The sequence below is a fragment of the Lithobates pipiens genome, unplaced genomic scaffold, assembly GCF_037356315.1.
Source record: "Lithobates pipiens isolate NorthernLeopardFrog02 unplaced genomic scaffold, aLitPip1_a1.2 Scaffold_27, whole genome shotgun sequence".
In the NCBI taxonomy this organism is placed as follows: domain Eukaryota; kingdom Metazoa; phylum Chordata; class Amphibia; order Anura; family Ranidae; genus Lithobates; species Lithobates pipiens.
Window position 1 is genome coordinate 29,363,236 of NW_027507788.1, and position 18,248 is coordinate 29,381,483.

General features: G+C 43.3%; 1 protein-coding gene across 1 annotated transcript in view; it reads left to right on the forward strand.

Annotated features, from left to right (window-relative positions):
* LOC143933708 (urokinase plasminogen activator surface receptor-like) overlaps positions 1 to 18,248 on the forward strand; it is a 55,983-nt gene that overhangs the window by 19,751 nt on the left and 17,984 nt on the right. Inside the window, exon 2 of the mRNA XM_077456699.1 lies at positions 8,420 to 8,533. Within this exon, the coding sequence (XP_077312825.1) occupies positions 8,420 to 8,533 (114 nt within the window). The remainder of the gene's footprint in view (positions 1 to 8,419; positions 8,534 to 18,248) is intronic.

The following is an 18,248-nucleotide window of genomic DNA, read 5'->3' on the forward strand; positions in this document are numbered from 1 at the left end:
TTATAGCACTGATGGCTGTATAAATGTTAATGGTCCCAAAAATGTGCAAAAAGTGTCTGATCTGTCCACCGAAATGTCGCAATACCGCTAAAAATCGCAGATCACTGTCCTCACTTGTAAAAAAAAAAAAATGATAAAAATGCCATAAATCTTTCCCATCGTTTGTAGACACTATTACTTTTGTGCAAACGAATCAATATACACTTATCGGGGTTCTTTTTACCAAAAATATGTAGAAGAGCATATATTGGCCTAATCTGAGGAATAAATTTGTTTTTTAAAAATGTTTTTGGGATATTTATTATAGCAAAAAGTTAAAAATATATTTTTTCAAAATTGTCACTCTTTTTTTTGTTTATAACGAAAAAAACAAAACGCAGATTTGATCAAATGCCACCAAAAGAAAGCTCTATTTGTGGGAAAAAAGGATGTTAATTTTGTTTGGGTACAGCGTGCAATTGTCAGTTAAAGCGCTGCAGCACCGTATTGCAAAACATGGCCTGGTCATTAAGCAGCCAAATCTTCTGGTCTGTACGTGGTTAAAAGCACTTATACTGCTAAAAAGAGTTTTTGTGTTGTTTGAACTGCCTATGAAGACAAAGCCTGTAAGTTTCCTGTTGCTTTTTGTTGAATAATACCTTTTAAGTTGACTAAACTGTCTCAGAGCTGCCTGTTAACCCCTCAGATCCTGACAATTGGTGGAGGATGCGGGCAGTTTGGTGGGTGCAGGGCTGTAGAGGCTGGAAAAGCATCAGATAATGCAATGGAGGAACTGATCAAACAATTAGCAGCTATTGCGCAGGCAGTTGTTGCTCAGCAAGAGACAAACCACTTACTGATGGAACAGATGGGTTTACATAAGGCACTGACCCAGCAGGCTAAAATGATGAAAGGGGATCCCGCTGTAAAGTGTGACCTGCGGAAGGTTGTGCAGTTGACTATGCAAAAGATAACAGCCACAGATAACGTTGTAGCTTATATGGCAATGTTTGAAAGGATTGAAAGAGAAGGTCCCCCTGAGAAAGACTGGGTGGATGTGTTGGCTGCTTTCCTGGCTGCAGATCTTCAGGCCTATTGTTTTTTTTTATAAATTCTTTATTTTTCCATCTTTTCTTTCCATAAATTTCACATTACAGTTCATTTATATACCTACAACTTCTTTAACAGCTATATCTTACAATATTTCCAATCTATACCTCAATTCCACATCATCCTCCCCCATCCCTCACCCTTCCCTCCCAAAAAAAAATAAAAAAATTGAATTTTCATAATAACCCCCCCTTCACGCCCCAGGCCTATTGTGATTTGGCCTCTGAATCAGCACGGGACTAAAAACATAGGGCAGGGGTGGGCATATGTGGTCCTCCAGCTGTTGAAGAACTATAAGTCCTATCATGCCTCTGGGTTTCATGTCTGTAACTGTCACTTCTGCAATGATTCATGGGACATGTAGTTCCAGAACATCTGGAGAGCCATGCTTGGCATGGGGGGGGGGGGGGGGGGGGGGTTGGGGCTTTTTAGCTCCCTTGTGATAGCAGTAAAGTTAAAAAATTAACATTTTTTTTTAATGTAAACTTTTTTATGGAAACTTTTTGTATGTCAACTTCAATTGCAAAGGCACATGTGAGATATCATTATGAACATCGGAGTGAGAGCAATAGTCCTAGGCCTATAGTTTATGGTTAACGCTAAACTGATGACCTGTAAAGGCTTTAAAAAAGTGATTTTTATTTTTTTGCGATTGTACGCAATTTTAAGACTTGACATATTTGGTATCTATTTACTTGATGCAACCTCATCTTTTATATTTTACCAAAAATTGGATATAATAGTGTTGTACACTAAAATTCCCTTTAGTGTACTTCCTCCTGAAAATATACATTTGATAAATAATTGAGCAAAATATCGTGCAACATAAGGAATTGCAACTTCTACCATTTTATTCTTTCTTTAAGAAAATATCTACTGTACTTCTTAGGAGATTTACATTAACGTCTAGCAAAAATGCAGATTTTAACATGTGTGCAAAAAAATTGCCCTGGTAGACAAGTGATTAAAGAAGTATCTCTTAAGCCCCGTACACACGAGCGGACTTTTCAACATCCAAAGTCTTTTCGATCGTGTGTGGGCTGCAACGGAATTTTGATTCGCAAAAGTCTGACAGACTTTAGAAAATGGAACATGCTTCAAATTTTTCCGACGGAACTCCGCCGGACCCAGTTCCTACCGAAAAATTTGCTCGTGTGTATGCTATTCCGACGGACTAAAACTGACGCTAGGGCAGCTATTGGCTACTGGCTATGAACTTCCTTATTCGAGTCCAGTCGTACGTCATCACGTTCGAATCCGTCGGAGTTTAGTGTGATTGTGTGTGGCCAAGTCCGCTCATTCGAAAACTCCGGCAGAACTCCGGTAGAACTCCTTCGGAAGTCTGTCGGACAGAAGTCTGGTCATGTGTACGCGGCATTAGGGGGTCTAAAAAAAAGTTCAGATCTTTCACAAAGCCATCTTGAAAAGTCCACATTATATGTCTAATATGTTTATTTGCTATATCAGCTCCATCTACTAAGCATAATTTGGTATATTCCTGATTTAGGTATTTAGGAAAAATACCACGTCATTGCCACTAGATGGAGCTGACGATCATAGGAAATAAACCTAGACGCATTACACTCGACAAATGTTTTATAAATAGACCTTTAAATGACAAGTTATTTTAGCTTGGTATTCTAGTGATCTAATTTTTTTCTACGAAATACATATAGGGAGGGATATATATTCACCTGGAATTGTTGAACACCAGCATGTGACTGTAATTTACAAAGGCTTAGGGCTTTTTCAACAGCTTTGACCTCCCAGCAGTACTGGATTTTCCCAAAGTGTGCGGCATTGTACCGGTGACGCGTCTAACCTCTACTAAGAAAACAATTCCTATTCAGAAGCACAAGGCTGGATAACAATCTGAGGCATGAAGGGTTGGGTAGACATTATAGAAGGTCAATAACATAGTGGGGCATTTTTAGAATGTGTCCTATTGTTTCGTAAAACCTCAGTCAATATCCTTTGTACCGCCCTCTCCTCTGTGTCACCTACTGAGAGTTCACCGCCCTGGGCTCAGGATTCGCCTTTGACTGTACAAGAGGAAGTATATATCCAGGTAGAACAAAAATACTAGATTTTACCTAAGAAAATGTATCCGCATCAAAATACATTTAGACCTATATTGTTTTATTTCTATATTGTACAATAAATATGTAGATAACCTTAAGCCCTTGTACACACGGTCGGATAATCTGTCGGAATGCGTCTTATCGGACCATGTCGTCAGATAATCCGACTGTTTGTGGTATACATCGGACTGATTCCGTCCGAATCTCCGTCCGACCCAATTTTTCCAACATGTTGGAAATATTTCCCGACCAACTGGGCCGAACGGACCTAATCCGATCATCTGTAGAGCATTTTCATCGGACCAAGTGCCACGCATGCTCAGATCAAATTCCTACATCAAAGCTATTGGCTACTAGCCTGAACGTAGTCCCATCGTAACGAAATTACGTCATCACGTTCTGAAAGATCGGATTTTTCGCCAACTTGGCCTGACCGTGTGTATGCATCAGTTTCGGACACAATCCGTCGGACTAAATCCGACGGGCAAAATCAGACGGATTTGGTTGGCAAAATCTCCGACCGTGTGTACAGGGGCTAAGGATTTATTGGCTGTCAATTGGCAACTCGAAGTTTCAGCTCCCTCCATAAATTTTCTATAGGAATAAGGTCTGGAGACCATGCCCGAAAACATGCTTCTTTTTGAGCCACTCCTTTGTTGCCTTGGTGGCATGTTTTGGGTCATTGTCATGCTGGAAGACCCATCCATAACCCATCTTCAGTGTTCTGGCTGAGGGAAGAAGGTTCTCATCCAAGATTTTTAATTCATGGCCCCATCCATTGGCCACTCAATGCGGCAAAGTCGGCTGGTACCTTTAGCAGAGAAACAGCCCCAAAGAATGATGTTTCCACCTCCATGCTTGACTGTAGGGATGATGTTCTTAGGGTCATAGTCAGCATTTTTCTTCCTCCAAACAAAGCGAGTCGCAGTAATGCCAAAGAACTCAATTTTGGTCTCATCTGACCACAGAACTTTCTCCAAATCCTTCTCCGAATCATTCAGATGTTAATCGGCAAACTTTAGACGGGCCTGTACATGGGTCTTCTTGAGGAGGGGGACCTTGCGGGCCCTGCAGGATTTCAGTCCATTGCGTCGTATTGTGTTAACAATGGTTTGTTTGGGGACTGTGGTCCCAACTGCCTTGAGATCATTCAAAAGCTCCTCCTGTGTAGTTCTGGGCTGATCCCTTACTTTTCTCATGATCATCCTTACCCCATGAGACAATATGTTGCATGGAGCTCCAGACTGAGGGTGTTTGATGGTTAATTTGTATTTTTTTAATTTGTGAACAATTGCTCCAACAGTTGTCTCCTTTTCAGCAAGCTTCTTGCTGAGGATCTTGTAGCCCAGGGATATGCAATTAACGGACCTCCAGCTGTTGCAGAACTACAAGTCCCATGAGGCATAGCAAGACTCTGACAGCCATAATGCCCCGTACACACGAGCGGACTTTTCGACATCCAAACTCCGACGGACTGAGTCCGTCAGACTATCCGATCGTGTGTGGGCTGCAACAGACTTTAGCTTCGCTAAAGTCTGACGGACTTTAGAAATGAAGCATGCTTCAAATTTTCCCGACGGAACTCCGCCGGACCCGGTCCCCTTCGAATAATTCGCTCGTGTGTGTGCTACTCCGACGGACTAAAACCGACGCTAGGGCAGCTATTGGCTACTGTCTATGAACTTCCTATGTCGAATCCAGTCGTACGTCATCACGTTCGACTCCGTCGGAGTTTGGTGTGATGGTGTGTGGTCAAGTCCGTTCGGTCGAAAAGTCCGCCAGAACTCCGTCGGAACTCCGGCGGAACTCCTTTGGAGGTCTGTCAGACTTAATCCCTCTCGTGTGTACGGGGCATAAGCATGACACCCAGAGGCAGAGGGATGATGGGACTTGTAGTTTTGCAACAGCTGGAGGTCCGCTAATTGCATATCCCTGTTGTAGCCCATTCCAGCCTTGTGATTTTTTTTACATCACAACGTGAATTTTGCTTAGCATGTGCACTTTCCATTGCAAAATTTAGTGCAAATTTGGTCGGAGCGTGGTCACATCTGTTTTTTTTTTTTTTTATAAAATCTAGGCAAAAAAAAAAAAGTTTGCAGAGATGTGAACCCTGGACTGCGATTTCAATCTGGTCCCATAGAAGTCTATGGAGCTGAAATCCGCACCGCACTAAACTCGCACAGGACCCTTTTTTTAACCGCATCAAAACCACACTGCGTATATGTGAACAGCCTTCATTGGAAATAATAGAAGCAAAATGATACCCCAGCTCCACTGCCAATATGATGATCTATGAACTGTTGACTGGTTCTCTAGCCAGGACGTTGCAGGCCCCAAAATGCAGTACTTGATTTAGAAATGGACTGGCGACTCGGATGCTCTTGAATAAAAGTCCTTTATTTGATTACATGGGTACAAGCTACACTGACGCATTTCGCCTAAGAAGCCTTCCTCAAAGCATGCTTTAATGAAGGCTTCTTAGCCGAAACGCGTCAGTGTATCCTGTACCCATGTAACCAAATAAAGGACTTTTATTCAAGAGCATCCGAGTTGCCAGCCCTTTTCTGATTCATTCATTGGAAAGAATGCTTTATTACATGACATCCGAACCTATGCTTTTCAGATCGCATCTGATCTGCATAGAAAACGCATAAACCCCGGTTCACACATCAGCGCTGAGAAGGAATTGCGATTCTGGGGTTGCGGATGGACTTGTGATTCAGAAATGCGGCTTCCATGCAAGTTTCAAAGCTCTCTAATCTCTTTCTTTGGAAAATCCAGTTGCGGGCCAGACTCACGCAGGACTTTTTTCTAAAATCGCAGTGCGAATCCCCCGCATATATATGAACGCCCTCAATAGGAATACATTGTATTTCACTTTTGCCATGCAAATTCACACTGTGAAATCGCATTTCAAAATGCACAAGTCTAAACCGTGGCTGAATAATGATCTTCATTGACCCCGCACTATTGTAAAAATGTAACACTCATCATATTTTTCCATTAACAGATTTGTGACTGGTCCTCTTTAAAGTGGGAGCCCCGTATTATTACCGTAATATTACCAGTGTAATAGATCCATTGATACAAATCATGTCATCATTTACCTGCAGAGAATAATCGAATAATGTCAAGAGGAAATGCATTTTTGTACACTAATCCCCTCACTAATCCCCTCTGTGACCGTGTAAGGTGACAACCTTGGTGACAATTTTTAAGGTGTGTAGGAGATTTGGAGTGAGACGGAGCATAAAACAGGATGTAAGCATCTTCCTATGTCTCTATTATCTCCATAAACAATGGGCCTTCTATACTGAAACTGAGCTAAAAGAAAATAGTGTCTGTTGGCGATTGCAACCAATCAGTTCCCAGCATCCACTTTTCCTGCTTGTACTGAGAGTATTAGAGCTAAATTCTGATTGGCTGCTGTCAGGTTTCATTTGTGCTGGTGTGTGCAATTCTTCTCTTTGCCTCAGAATGTTGCATTCATTTGATTAATTTTCTAGGAACAGGTTAGGAAAAGATATACAGTACAGTATATAGCCAAAAGTATTGGTACGCGCCTTCAAATCATTGGATTCAGGCTTTCCACTCACTTCCATGGTCACAGATGTATGAAAGGAAGCACCTAGGCACGCAGACGGCTTCTACAAAACTTTGTGAAAGAATAGGTCCCTTTCAGGAGCTCAGTGAATTCAGGCGTGGTACCATGATAGGTTGCCACCTGTGCAATAAGTCCATCCGTGAAATTTCCTTGCTTCTAAATATTACATGGTCAACTGTTAGCCCTTGTACACACGGTCGGACATTCTGACAACCAAATCCATTGGATTTTGTCCGACGGATTTTGTCCGAAACTGTTGCATACACACGGTCGGACAAAGTTGTCGGAAAATCCGATTGTACATAACGTGATGACGTTATTTCGTTACAACGGGACTACGTTCAGGCTAGTAGCCAATAGCTTTGGTCTAGGAATTTGATCTGAGCATGCGTGGCATGCTTGGCACTTTGTCCGTCGGAGTAGGCTACACATGATCGGAGTATGTCCGATCGGAGCATTTTGTCGGAAAATTTTATCGGCAAGTTGGAAAAATTGGTCCGTCGGATACTCCGACGGAAACAGTCCGATGGAGACCACACACAGTCGGAATATCCGACAAAACTGTCCGATAGGAATCTCTGACCGTGTGTACAAGGGCTTAGTGGTATAATAACAAAGTGGAAGCAACTGGGAACAACTCAGCCACGAAAAATGATAGAGCTGAGTCAGCGCATGCTGAAGCTCACGGTACGTGAGAGTCACCAACTGTCTGCAGAGTCAATAGCTACAGACCTCCAAACTTCATGTGGCCTTCAGATTAGCACAACAAGAGTACGAAGGGAGCTTCATGGAATGGGTTTCCATGGGGGAACAGCTGCATCCAAGCCTTCCATCACCATGTGCTAAGCAAAGCACCGGATGCAATGGTGTAAAGCCGCCACTGAACTCTAGTCTAGAGCAGTGGATAAGTGTTCTCTGGAGTGAAGAAACATTCTTCTCTGTCTGGCAATTCGATGGAGGTGTCTGGGGTTTGGCGGTTGCCAGGAGAATGGTACTTGCCTGACTGCATTGTGCCAAGTGTAAAGTTTGGTGGAGGGGGGATTATGATGTGGGGTTGTTTTTCAGGGGTTGGGCTTGGCCCCTTAGTTCCGGTGAAGGGAACTCTTATGGCGTCAGCATACCAAGACATTTTGGACAATTTCATGCCCCCAACTTTGTGGGAACAGTTTGGGGATGGCCCCTTCCTGTTCCAACATGACTGCGCACCAGTGCACAAAGCAAGGTCCATTAAGACAAGGTTCCATTAAGACAAGGATGAGTGAGTTTGGGGTGAAGGAACTTGACTGACCTGCACAGAGTCCTGACCTCAGCCCAATAGAACACCTTTGGGTTGAATTAGAGACTGCGAGCCAGGCCTTCTCATCCAACATCAGTGCCTATCCTAACAAATGCGCTTCTGGAAGAATGGTCAAACATTCCCATAGACACAGTCCTAAACCTGGTGGACAGCCTTCCCAGAAGAGTTGAAGCTGTTATAGCTACAAAGGGTGGGCCAACTTAATATTGAACCCTATGGACTAAGACTGGGGTGCCATTAAATTCTTGTGTGTGTAAAGGCAGGTGTCCCAATACATTTGACAATATAGTGTAATTATAATTGTGACCATTTATTTGTTCTAATTGCTATTGTCATTGTTTCTTGCAGTGGCCCCCCTAAGGTGTTTACAATGTGTTGGAACCAGCGCATCCTGCCGTATGGTTGCAAGAAAATGCCCAACTTACGAGACCACCTGTATCTCCATGGCCTACCAGACACAAGGTAAGGCACTGGTTCATTAAGCTGTGATTGCACTTAAAGCGATATAAATGTCTTTTTTTTTTTTTTTTTATAACAAACATGTTATACTTACCAGCTCCATACAGTGGTTTTGCACAGAGCAGACCAGATCCTGCTTTTCTTGGGTCCCATGTTGGCGCTCCTGGCTCCTGCCCCCCTGCCGGGTGCCTCCAGAGCAAGCAGCTTGATCTGGAGGCACCTAAGCAGGCGTGCTCCCGAGCCACGACTCTGTGTGTCCATTCCCACGGAGCTGCGGCTTGGCCCGCCCCCGTCTAATGATTGGCTCACTGGCTGTGATTGACAGCAGCAGGAGCCAATGGCTCCTGCTGCCTCCAAAAGTCAATCAAGAGTGTGAGACCCCGGAGAGGCAAGGGTCTCATGTTATTAGCAGGGGGCGCTGCTGTACACAGACAGTTTTTTACCTTCGTGCATAGAATGCACGAAGATAAAAAAACCTTGTGCCTTTGCAATCACTTTAATTCATTGTTACCCCAGCATTTCATATTTCTGATATGTGCCTGCTCTACCATGTACTGCACTTGTATGAGGAATTACCCTGTATTCTTTGTATTGCTTCCTTTGTGTGTTCCTGCCAGTCGCTCTGCTTTCCTGTCTAAAAAAAACTGACCACACTAAGCAGGAGAGCACAGTGTGGTCAGTTCTCTATCTATGCTGGGAGATCAGTGTACTCTCCTCTTAAGATCAGACTTGTCCTAACACCCCATGCTGCACAGCCATTCACTGGGAAACTCAGCGTGCTGCTGTTTCTCCATCCCCCAGCTCTTTTGCAGCTGGGAACAGAAGGAATGTGATTACTTATAAAAAAAAAAAGGGGGAAAAGGTATTTATATATTATTATTATATATTTTTCTATATCTAAACAAAAATGTTTTGTCTTTCATTTCTATTTTAAATGCTGCTTATTCAAGTCTCTAATTCGATAGTAAAGGAGTAGTGGGTTCACTTATGAGGTCATCGCTGTGCTCCTTCCTCCAATTGATCACCACTTGTTTTTTTATTTTTTTGTGATATAAAGGAAAAATAACGAAAATTTTGCAAAATTTTGTTCTAAAACATTTCCAATAAAATTGTTATCATAAATTTAGGCCCAAATGTATTCTGCTACATGTCTTTGATAAAAAAAAATCCTAATAAGTGTATATTAATTGTTTTTTGTGTAGTTTTATAGTCAGTGGCAACAAGGGGCGCCACCCCCCTACTCCATGCGTCTGGCCCCTAATCTACATGTGGGGTGCCGGACACATGGATTCCAATGGGGGGGGGGGGTTTCTTTTTTAGAAGCATGTGATTAGAGTCAGAGGCTCTAATAGGCTTAAAAAGAGGGTGGGCTCGGGGCACAGAGCACTGCGCCCCGAGCCCATCCAGGTGTGTGACAATAGCGAATTAAAATTCACTATTGTCTTCCCGATTCTCCTCCCCAACAATCAGGAAGCGGGTCCTGAGACATGTCACCCAATTGGTGGAGAGGAGAAGCGATCCTATTGCCCGGCGAGGAGGGAGGAGATGCATGGGAAGCCGCCATGAAGCACCAGGAGGAGGAGACATAGGGTGAAACCGCCACCCGGAGGAAGTGCTGCCTACAACCTAGATGGGGTAGGTGCGGGCTGGTGACCGACCAACTGGGGGGGTGCCCGTGACTTGACCGACCGGGGGGTGGGGGGGTTTTGAGGCAGGTGGATTGTTTGCCCCCACCTATAAAATATACCACCAGCCGTCACTGGTTATAGTGTCTACAAACTATGGGCTATATATTTGAAAAGCGATCAGTCCTGATGTATTGATGGCCAATCTCATTTCTCGAGGCCCCAAAATGTCAGGACAGTACAAATACCCCCAAATGACCCCTTTTTTGAAAAGTAAACAGTCCAAGGTATTTAGTAAGAGGCATGGTGAGTTTTTTGAAGTTGTAATTTTTGTGTCCAAATTTTTTGAAAAATGAAGACATTTACTAAAATGTTTTTTTTTTTTTTTTTTTACAATTTGTTTTGTACATACTGTCACCAGTACAGTACATCCTTATCATATGACTGATGTGATGGAATGCTGACTGGTGATAGTATTTAAGTAGTCTAGTAGTACTATTTAGTAGTTTAACTACTTGCCATCCGCACTATAGCCGAATGACGGCTACAGCGTGGCTCGATAACTCTGGGAGGGCGTACATTGATGGGGCGCGCACCTGGGAATATCCGTGGATTCAGGGATCATGGTAAATGGGCGCTGACAGCGGCCATTTATCACGTGATCGCTCTGTCAAATGATGGAGCGATCACTTGTAAACAAACCAGCGTCACGTCCGGTTCCTCTCTCCTCTCTCTGTATCGATCGGTACAATGTGAGAGGAGAGGGGAGAGATCAGATGCTGATATCTGACAATTCCAGCCTCAGCCAGCCAGCCATCCATCCATCCATCCATGTTCAGCCATCCATCCTCATTAATAGTCAGCTATCCATGCTCAGTCATACATCCTCATCAATACTTAGCCATCCATCCTCCTCAATACTCAGCCATTCATCCAACCATGCTCAGCTATCTATCCTCATCCATGCTCAGCCATCCATGCTCAGCCATCCACCCAAGCTCAGCCATCCATCCTCCTCAACACTCAGCCATCCATGCTCATCAATACTCATTCATCCATCCATACTCAGCAATATTCATCCGTCCATCCATACTCAACCATACATCCATGCTCAGCCATATCCATCCATACCCAGCCATACCCAGCCGTACTCAGCTGCACTCAGCATACCCAGTGGTACTCAGCTGTACCCAGCCGTACCCATCCATACCTATCTGTACCCAGCCGTACTCCGCCGTACCCAGCCATACCCAGCCTTACTCAGCCGTATCCAGCCATACTCAGCCGTACCCAGCATACCCGGCCGTACCCATCCATACTCAGCTGTACCCAGCCATACCCAGCATACCCAGCTGTACTCAACTGTACTCAGCCGTACCCAGTCATACCCAAGCGTACTCAGCCGTACCCAGGCATACCCAACCGCACCCAGCATACCCAACCATACCCGGCTGTACTTAGCCATACTCATTCATGCTCATCCATCCCCATTCATGCTCATCCATGCCATATCAGTTCTCATCCATGCCACATCCATGCCACTAGAGTGCCCCAAAAAAGTGTAATAGGTAGTCAAATTAGATTTGACATTTATGCCCCTAGAACTCCTGATGATGCTCCCTGCGTGTTGGACCTGTGTGGCCAGGCTGTGTAAAAGTCTCTCACATGTGGTATCGCCATACTCAGGAGGAGTAGGAGAATCTATTTTGGAGTGTAATTTTTGGTATGTACATGCTATGTGTTAGAAATATTGTATAAATGGACAACTTTGTATTAAAAAAAAAAATGCGTTTTCATTTTCCAAAAACTTGTAGAAAAATATGACATGTTCAAAAGACTCATTATGCCTCATAGAATATACATTGGGTTGTTTTCTTTCCAAAATGGGGTAATTATTGGGACGTTTCCATTGTCCTGGTGCTCCAGGGCCTTTAAAAGTGTAAGAGGTAGTCAAGAAATGATATGTGTAATATATGCTCCAAGAACGCCTGTTGGCACTCCCTGCATGTTGGGCCTCTGTATGTGGCCACGCTGTGCACAAGTCTCACACATGTGGTATCGCCATACTCAGGAGGAGTAGCAGAATGTGTTTTGGGGTGTAATTTGTGCTATGCATATGCTGTGTGTGAGAAATAACCTGCTAATATAACAATTTTGTGAAAAAAATAAAAAAAATCTTGATTATTTCAAGAATTGTGGGAAAAAAGAAACAAAATTTCAAAAAAACCCATGCCTCTTGCTAAATACCTTGGAATGTCTACTTTCCAAAAATATGTCATTTGGGGGTATTTGTACTTTTCTGGCATGTTAGGGTCTCAAGAATTGAGATAGGCCATCAGTACATCAGGTGTGATCAATTTTCAGAGATTGGCACCATAGCTTGTGGACTCTAAGGCTCCATGCACACTGGAGCTCATAAACTGCAGTTTATTGGAGTTTGGGCGTTTTTTTTAAAAGCCCATAAACTCCACTCTATGTTAGCCTATGTGTCCATGCACACATGGACGTTTTTTAGCTTTAATGGGCAGTGGAGTTTATAGGCTTTTTTCTGAACGCCAGAAATTCGCGTTCAAAGTGCCGTTTTTCACCGCCAAAAAACGTCAAACGGCCATAAACGCTTATAAACACTCATGAACACGCGTTAATTAGTGTTCGGCATTCTATTTTTTCAATGCATTGTGGGAGTTTGCAATGCACTGTGGGATTTTTGGAGTGTCCCCTGTTTATTTTTATTGAAAACGCCCATAAACGCTAACGCTAATAAACGCTAGTACAAAACGCTATTAAAAGCACGTTTTTCAACCAGCGTTTTCTGCCAGCAATCTGGCATCCAGAAAAAGCTTTTTTGAGCTTCAGTGTGCATGGAGCCTAAAACTTTCACAAAGATCAAATAATATATAATAATCTTCCCCCGATTTGGGTTATTTTTACCAAAGATATTTAGCAGTATAAATTTCGGGCAAAATTTATGAAGAAAAATTACTAATTTGCTAAATTTTATAACAGAAACAAACAAAAATTATTATTTTTTTACATCATTTTCGGTCTTTTTTCTTTTATAGCGAAAAAAAATTAAAAGCCAGTGGTGATTAAATACCACCAAAGAAAGCTCTATTTGTGTGAAGGACAAAAATTTTATACAGGTACAGTGTTGCATGACTGAGTAATTGTCATTCAAAATGTTAGAGCACCGAAAACTGAAAATTGGTCTGATTAGGAAGGGGGTTTAAGTGCCCAGTGGGTAAGTGGTTAAAAAAAATATTAAATTTTTTTAACTTTTCTTATGTTTTAACTTTTTTTTTTAGGATTTTTTTTTTTTTAAATACTTTCATCAGAGTAGTTCAATGTCACCATAGTAACACTGTACTACTCTGGGGGGTGAACAGGGATTATTATTTTTTTTTTACATTTCGTTTGTTGTTACAATGAAGATCGTTCTAACGGCAAAGTTTTCAACCATTGGGTTAATAACCATTCATGACAGCTGTAATCATTAATGATTTATGACTGGCTACCGCTAATCACAACGTACAGGGTGCTGTGATTGACCCAGGTACCATGTGATAGCTGTAGGCCAATCACAGCATAGGCAACGCAGCTGTAATGAATGAATTCATGAATGATCATGTGATCGCATAGAGAACACATGATCACCAGGCCCGAAGCACTGGGATCCGCTGTGTGCCCCCTTAGCTCGAGTAGGCAAAATCACGTACATGTACGTGTTTTTGTCTGCAGGTACCAACCTGCTGCAGTATATGTACTGGCTGGGTAAAGTAAGCAGAAGCTATAAGAGTTGTTCTTTACCACTTACATGTATTTTGTTCTGTATTATATTGAACAGTATAAGGTTATTACTGTTCTGTAGTATGCTGATATCTAGTGGTGGTTCAGAGCCACTACAACTTGTTTACTCAAAGCGGAGTTCCGTCGAAATGTTTTTTTTTTTAAAGTCAGCAGCTACCAATACTTACCTGTCCAGGGCTTTCGCAATGTCCTCACCCGAAGCCAATCTGTCCCTCAGCTCTCAGGTGGAGGCGCCGCCATCTTCGGTAAGGGAATCAGGAAGTGAAGCCTTGCGGCTTCACAGCCTGTTTCCCTACTGTGCATGCGCGATTCACGCTGCGTGTCCTCACTGGTCCCTGCTGTCTTCTGGGACCTGTGTGTCTCCCAGAGGACAGTGGGGTGGGGGGGACAAGGGTTCGGACACGGCGTAGATCACCGTGGAGCCTGGCACCAGAAGGGGGGGGGGGGGGGGGAAACGCGAAAAGCAGAAGTACCATGTTTGGTTGGAACGCCGCTTTAAGCAATTTGCTATTTTCAGCTGCCCTCACCACCTGTTTGATGCTAGTTAATTCAGTCCTAGGTAAACCCAACCTGTTTTTTTTCCATGTTCACTCAATGTTAGTACTGGGGTTGCACCGATACCACTTTTTTTAAGACCGAGTCCAAGTACCGATACTTTTTTCAAGTACTCGCCAATACCAATTACTGATACTTTTTTTAATGTCATGTGACAGTGGCACTGCTAGGGGCATATATATATATATATATATGTATATACACATGCATATATATATATATATATATATATATATATATATATATATATAGATATGAATATATGACGGAGGGGATCGATGTGGCGGTGGGGGGAGTTATAAGCACAAATCTCCCTGACTGCCATAGGAAGAAGAGGAGGGGAAGCGGCTATCAGAAACACTATACAGGGAGATCGGTGCTTGTAACTCCTCCCACCTCCACACCGATCATCTCTGAGGCTGCCCAGGTATCGGATGAAGCATCGGAGCATTTTCATGAGTACAAGTACTCATGCAAATGCTCGGTATCAGCACAGATACCGATACTAGTATCAGTATTGGTGCAACCCTAGTTAGTACCCCCCAGAGACCGGGCTCAGGAAACCCATTAGGGGGTATTTACTAAAACTGGAGAGTGCAAAATATAGTGCACCTCTGCATAGAAACCAATCAGCTTCCAGGTTTTATAGTCAAAGCTTAATTGAACAAGCGGAAGTTAGGTTGGCTACCATGCACAGTTGCAACAGAGTCTGCATGCTCCAGTTTTAGTAAATCCCCCCCCCCCCCCCCCATGGTCTTCTCACAATTCAAATGACTGGAAAAACATCTTCTGTACAAGTAGCTGAAGTAAAGTTTTGTGGGATTCAACTGCTGATTGAAGAGTTATGCCGCATACACATTCCGACAAAAAATCCTGGGATTTATTTGACGGATGTTGTCTCAAACTTGTCTTGTATACGCACGGTCGTACACAAATCTTGTCGGAAATTTCGATCATCAAAAACGCAGTGACGTACAACACATACGACGTGCCGAGAAATGCGTACGGCTCTTCTGCCTGATTCCGAGCATGCGTCGAACTTTGTGCGTCGGAATTGTGTAGACACGATCGGAATTTCCGACAACGGATTTTGTTGTCAGAAAATTTGAGAACCAGATCTCAAACATCTGTTGTCGGAAATTTCCGATCGTGTGTATGTGACATTAGACTAGGATGCCATTAAAGTTCATGTCCGGATTTTGTTGTCGAAAAATTTGAGAAGCTCTCAAATTTTTGTTGTCGAAAATTCCGTCAAAAAAAAAAAAAGATGGAGCCAACACAATGGTCGGAATTTGCGACAATAAGCTCCAATCGAACATTTGTTGTTGGAATGTCCAATCGTGTGCTGCCTGTGGATGGTGCCAAGTTGGCAGGAGACCATACTGTCTGGACAAACTGTTGGTTTCAAACGCCGCTTTGTGCATTGACATACAGTACCTCCTTAGACCCAATGGGATTGGTTTCTGTGCAGAAGTGAGACTGATTTTGTACTCTCCAGCTTTGGTAAATAACCCCCGTTGGGTCTAAGGAGGTATGTCAATGCACAAAGCGGCATTTGAACCAGACAATTATGATGAGATGACATTCCAGGCGCCTCTGACGTCGTGATCTTGGCAGATTTTCACATACCACTTAATATTTCGGTCTGCTGTAAATCTTTCCTGCATTGTATCTGTGATGACTGGGACTCTCCACCCTGTACTTATAGCAGTACAGACAACTGATTGGGTGCTTTAAAGAATGTTGCCTTTGTCTTATGATTATTATATGAAATTCTGCATTTATTGCGTTTTTTGATTCATTTGTTAAATGCATGCTCAGCATAGTTTTCTGATTGCTCATATATGTAACGCCCTCCTTGTTATGTACACTTACCTTACCTTCTGTACTAGACACTCCATAAATGGGCTAATTATTAGGGATGAGTGTACCGAGCAATAGATGAGTTTGCTGGAGTTTCGGCAAAACAGCAAGTCTGTCAACTCTGCTGAGGTCCATAGGAGGCACATCTTCTATTTTTTTTCTGGCCTTTCTTAAAAGCTAATTTGCAAGTTATTATGGAGAAGGTCATGGGTAGCCAGGCACTTTAAGGGCGGGGAGGGGCATGTACAGATACAGGGCAACATTGAAAATACACGAATCCTTTAAATAACCTGTTTTTAAAAAAAAATCATAGTTGGTAAGGTTGAATAAAGACACCAGTCCGTTTCCCTGTATACTGTGCTCACTAAGATACACGTCCAAGAGTTTTTTTTAAAACTATCAATACTTCCCGCTGACACCACCAATTGGGGAAGTGAATTCCACATCCTTACCGCCCAGACAGTGAAGAGCCCCCTACTCAGCTTAAGGTTAAACTGCTTCTCCTCCAGCTTCATTGAGTGGCCCTGTGTCCTCTTACACCCCCAGAGACTGAATAGTTTGTTCCCTATGCCAGAATCACCATTGAGGTACTTGTAGATCACTATCATATCTCCTCTCAAGCGTCTCTTCTCCAGAGAGAATACGTTTAGTGCTTGTAGACGTTCCTGTTACTGAGGTCCTCCAGTCCCTTTAATTAACTTTGCTAGGCCTGTTTGTTGTGATCTGTGGCTGGGAGTGGTTTAGTGTAGGCTGGTGACTCACAGCTAGCTTCATCTTTTGGGGACCTCCCTTCTATTCTAGAGGTTTCTAGAGGAAGGTGTGGAAGAAAGGTGGAACTGTCTGGGATTTTCTGAGGAGCCCTGACCAATCCCCAATCTGGATTGGCAGGGGGCAGGCCTCCTTAAATACCCAGGGTCAGTCCAGCTGGGGAGGAGTTGTTCGGGTGGAAGAATTGGAGATGGAGTATTAGGCTGTTGGGGCCTTTGAGGAAGCCCCCCAGTTGGGGGGGTTGACCTTGGGCCAGGGGCTCGGAGCTGAACAGGGCCCCCCGCACAACCCAAGGGGTGTCCTGAACAGAAGCAGGAGAGGACAGCGGGCAATACTGCCGGGCAAGTCTCCGAGAGGGATTCATCAGGGGTTGGTGAGTGGTAGGCACAGTTGGGAGAGCTGGGAGAGGCATGCCGGAGAGGACTGGGAGTGTGCAGACAGAGATGGATGCAGAGCCCACAGGAGAGACTGTGATGTTACTGGCAGTGAAGTCGGGCGCTGCAGTCAGGAGGGTTGTCAGGGTCTGCAAGGAGGAACTGAAATCAGCATATCTCCCAACTGTCCCTGATTTCGAGGGACTGTCCCCGATTTGGAAAAATGTCCCTCTGTCCTTCTTAACTCCTCATTTGTCCCTCATTTTGGTCTGATCTATATACAGTAGTTGTATATAAAAATGCTTTAGCTGTCAAAAAGTGTTTCCCAGTGCTAAAACTTTCATCCGATTTTTTAATTGCTGCATTTGTATATTTCAAAAGCCATTATAAAGGAATATTAGTGGTTTAAAAAAAAAAACACTTTTGGGTTTAACTAATCATTTTTCTTGTATAATTGTTTTTTAAAGGGGCATGGCAAGCGTGTGTGCCCTACGCCTATATATGTTCGCTAATAGGTGTCCCACCTTACCTTCTGAAAAAGATGGGAGGTATGGGATCAGTAGTCCACCAAAGAGGGCAGCTAACATTAGAACTTTCTGGGCATCCCGTGATTCCTTAACCCCATCCAAGTTCTAATTCCTCAATAAAATACAAAGAAAAAAAGCTGATGGACTGATTCATTGTCTTGGAGTAACTGGATGTGAATGCCAGGCTGGGCAGGGTGAC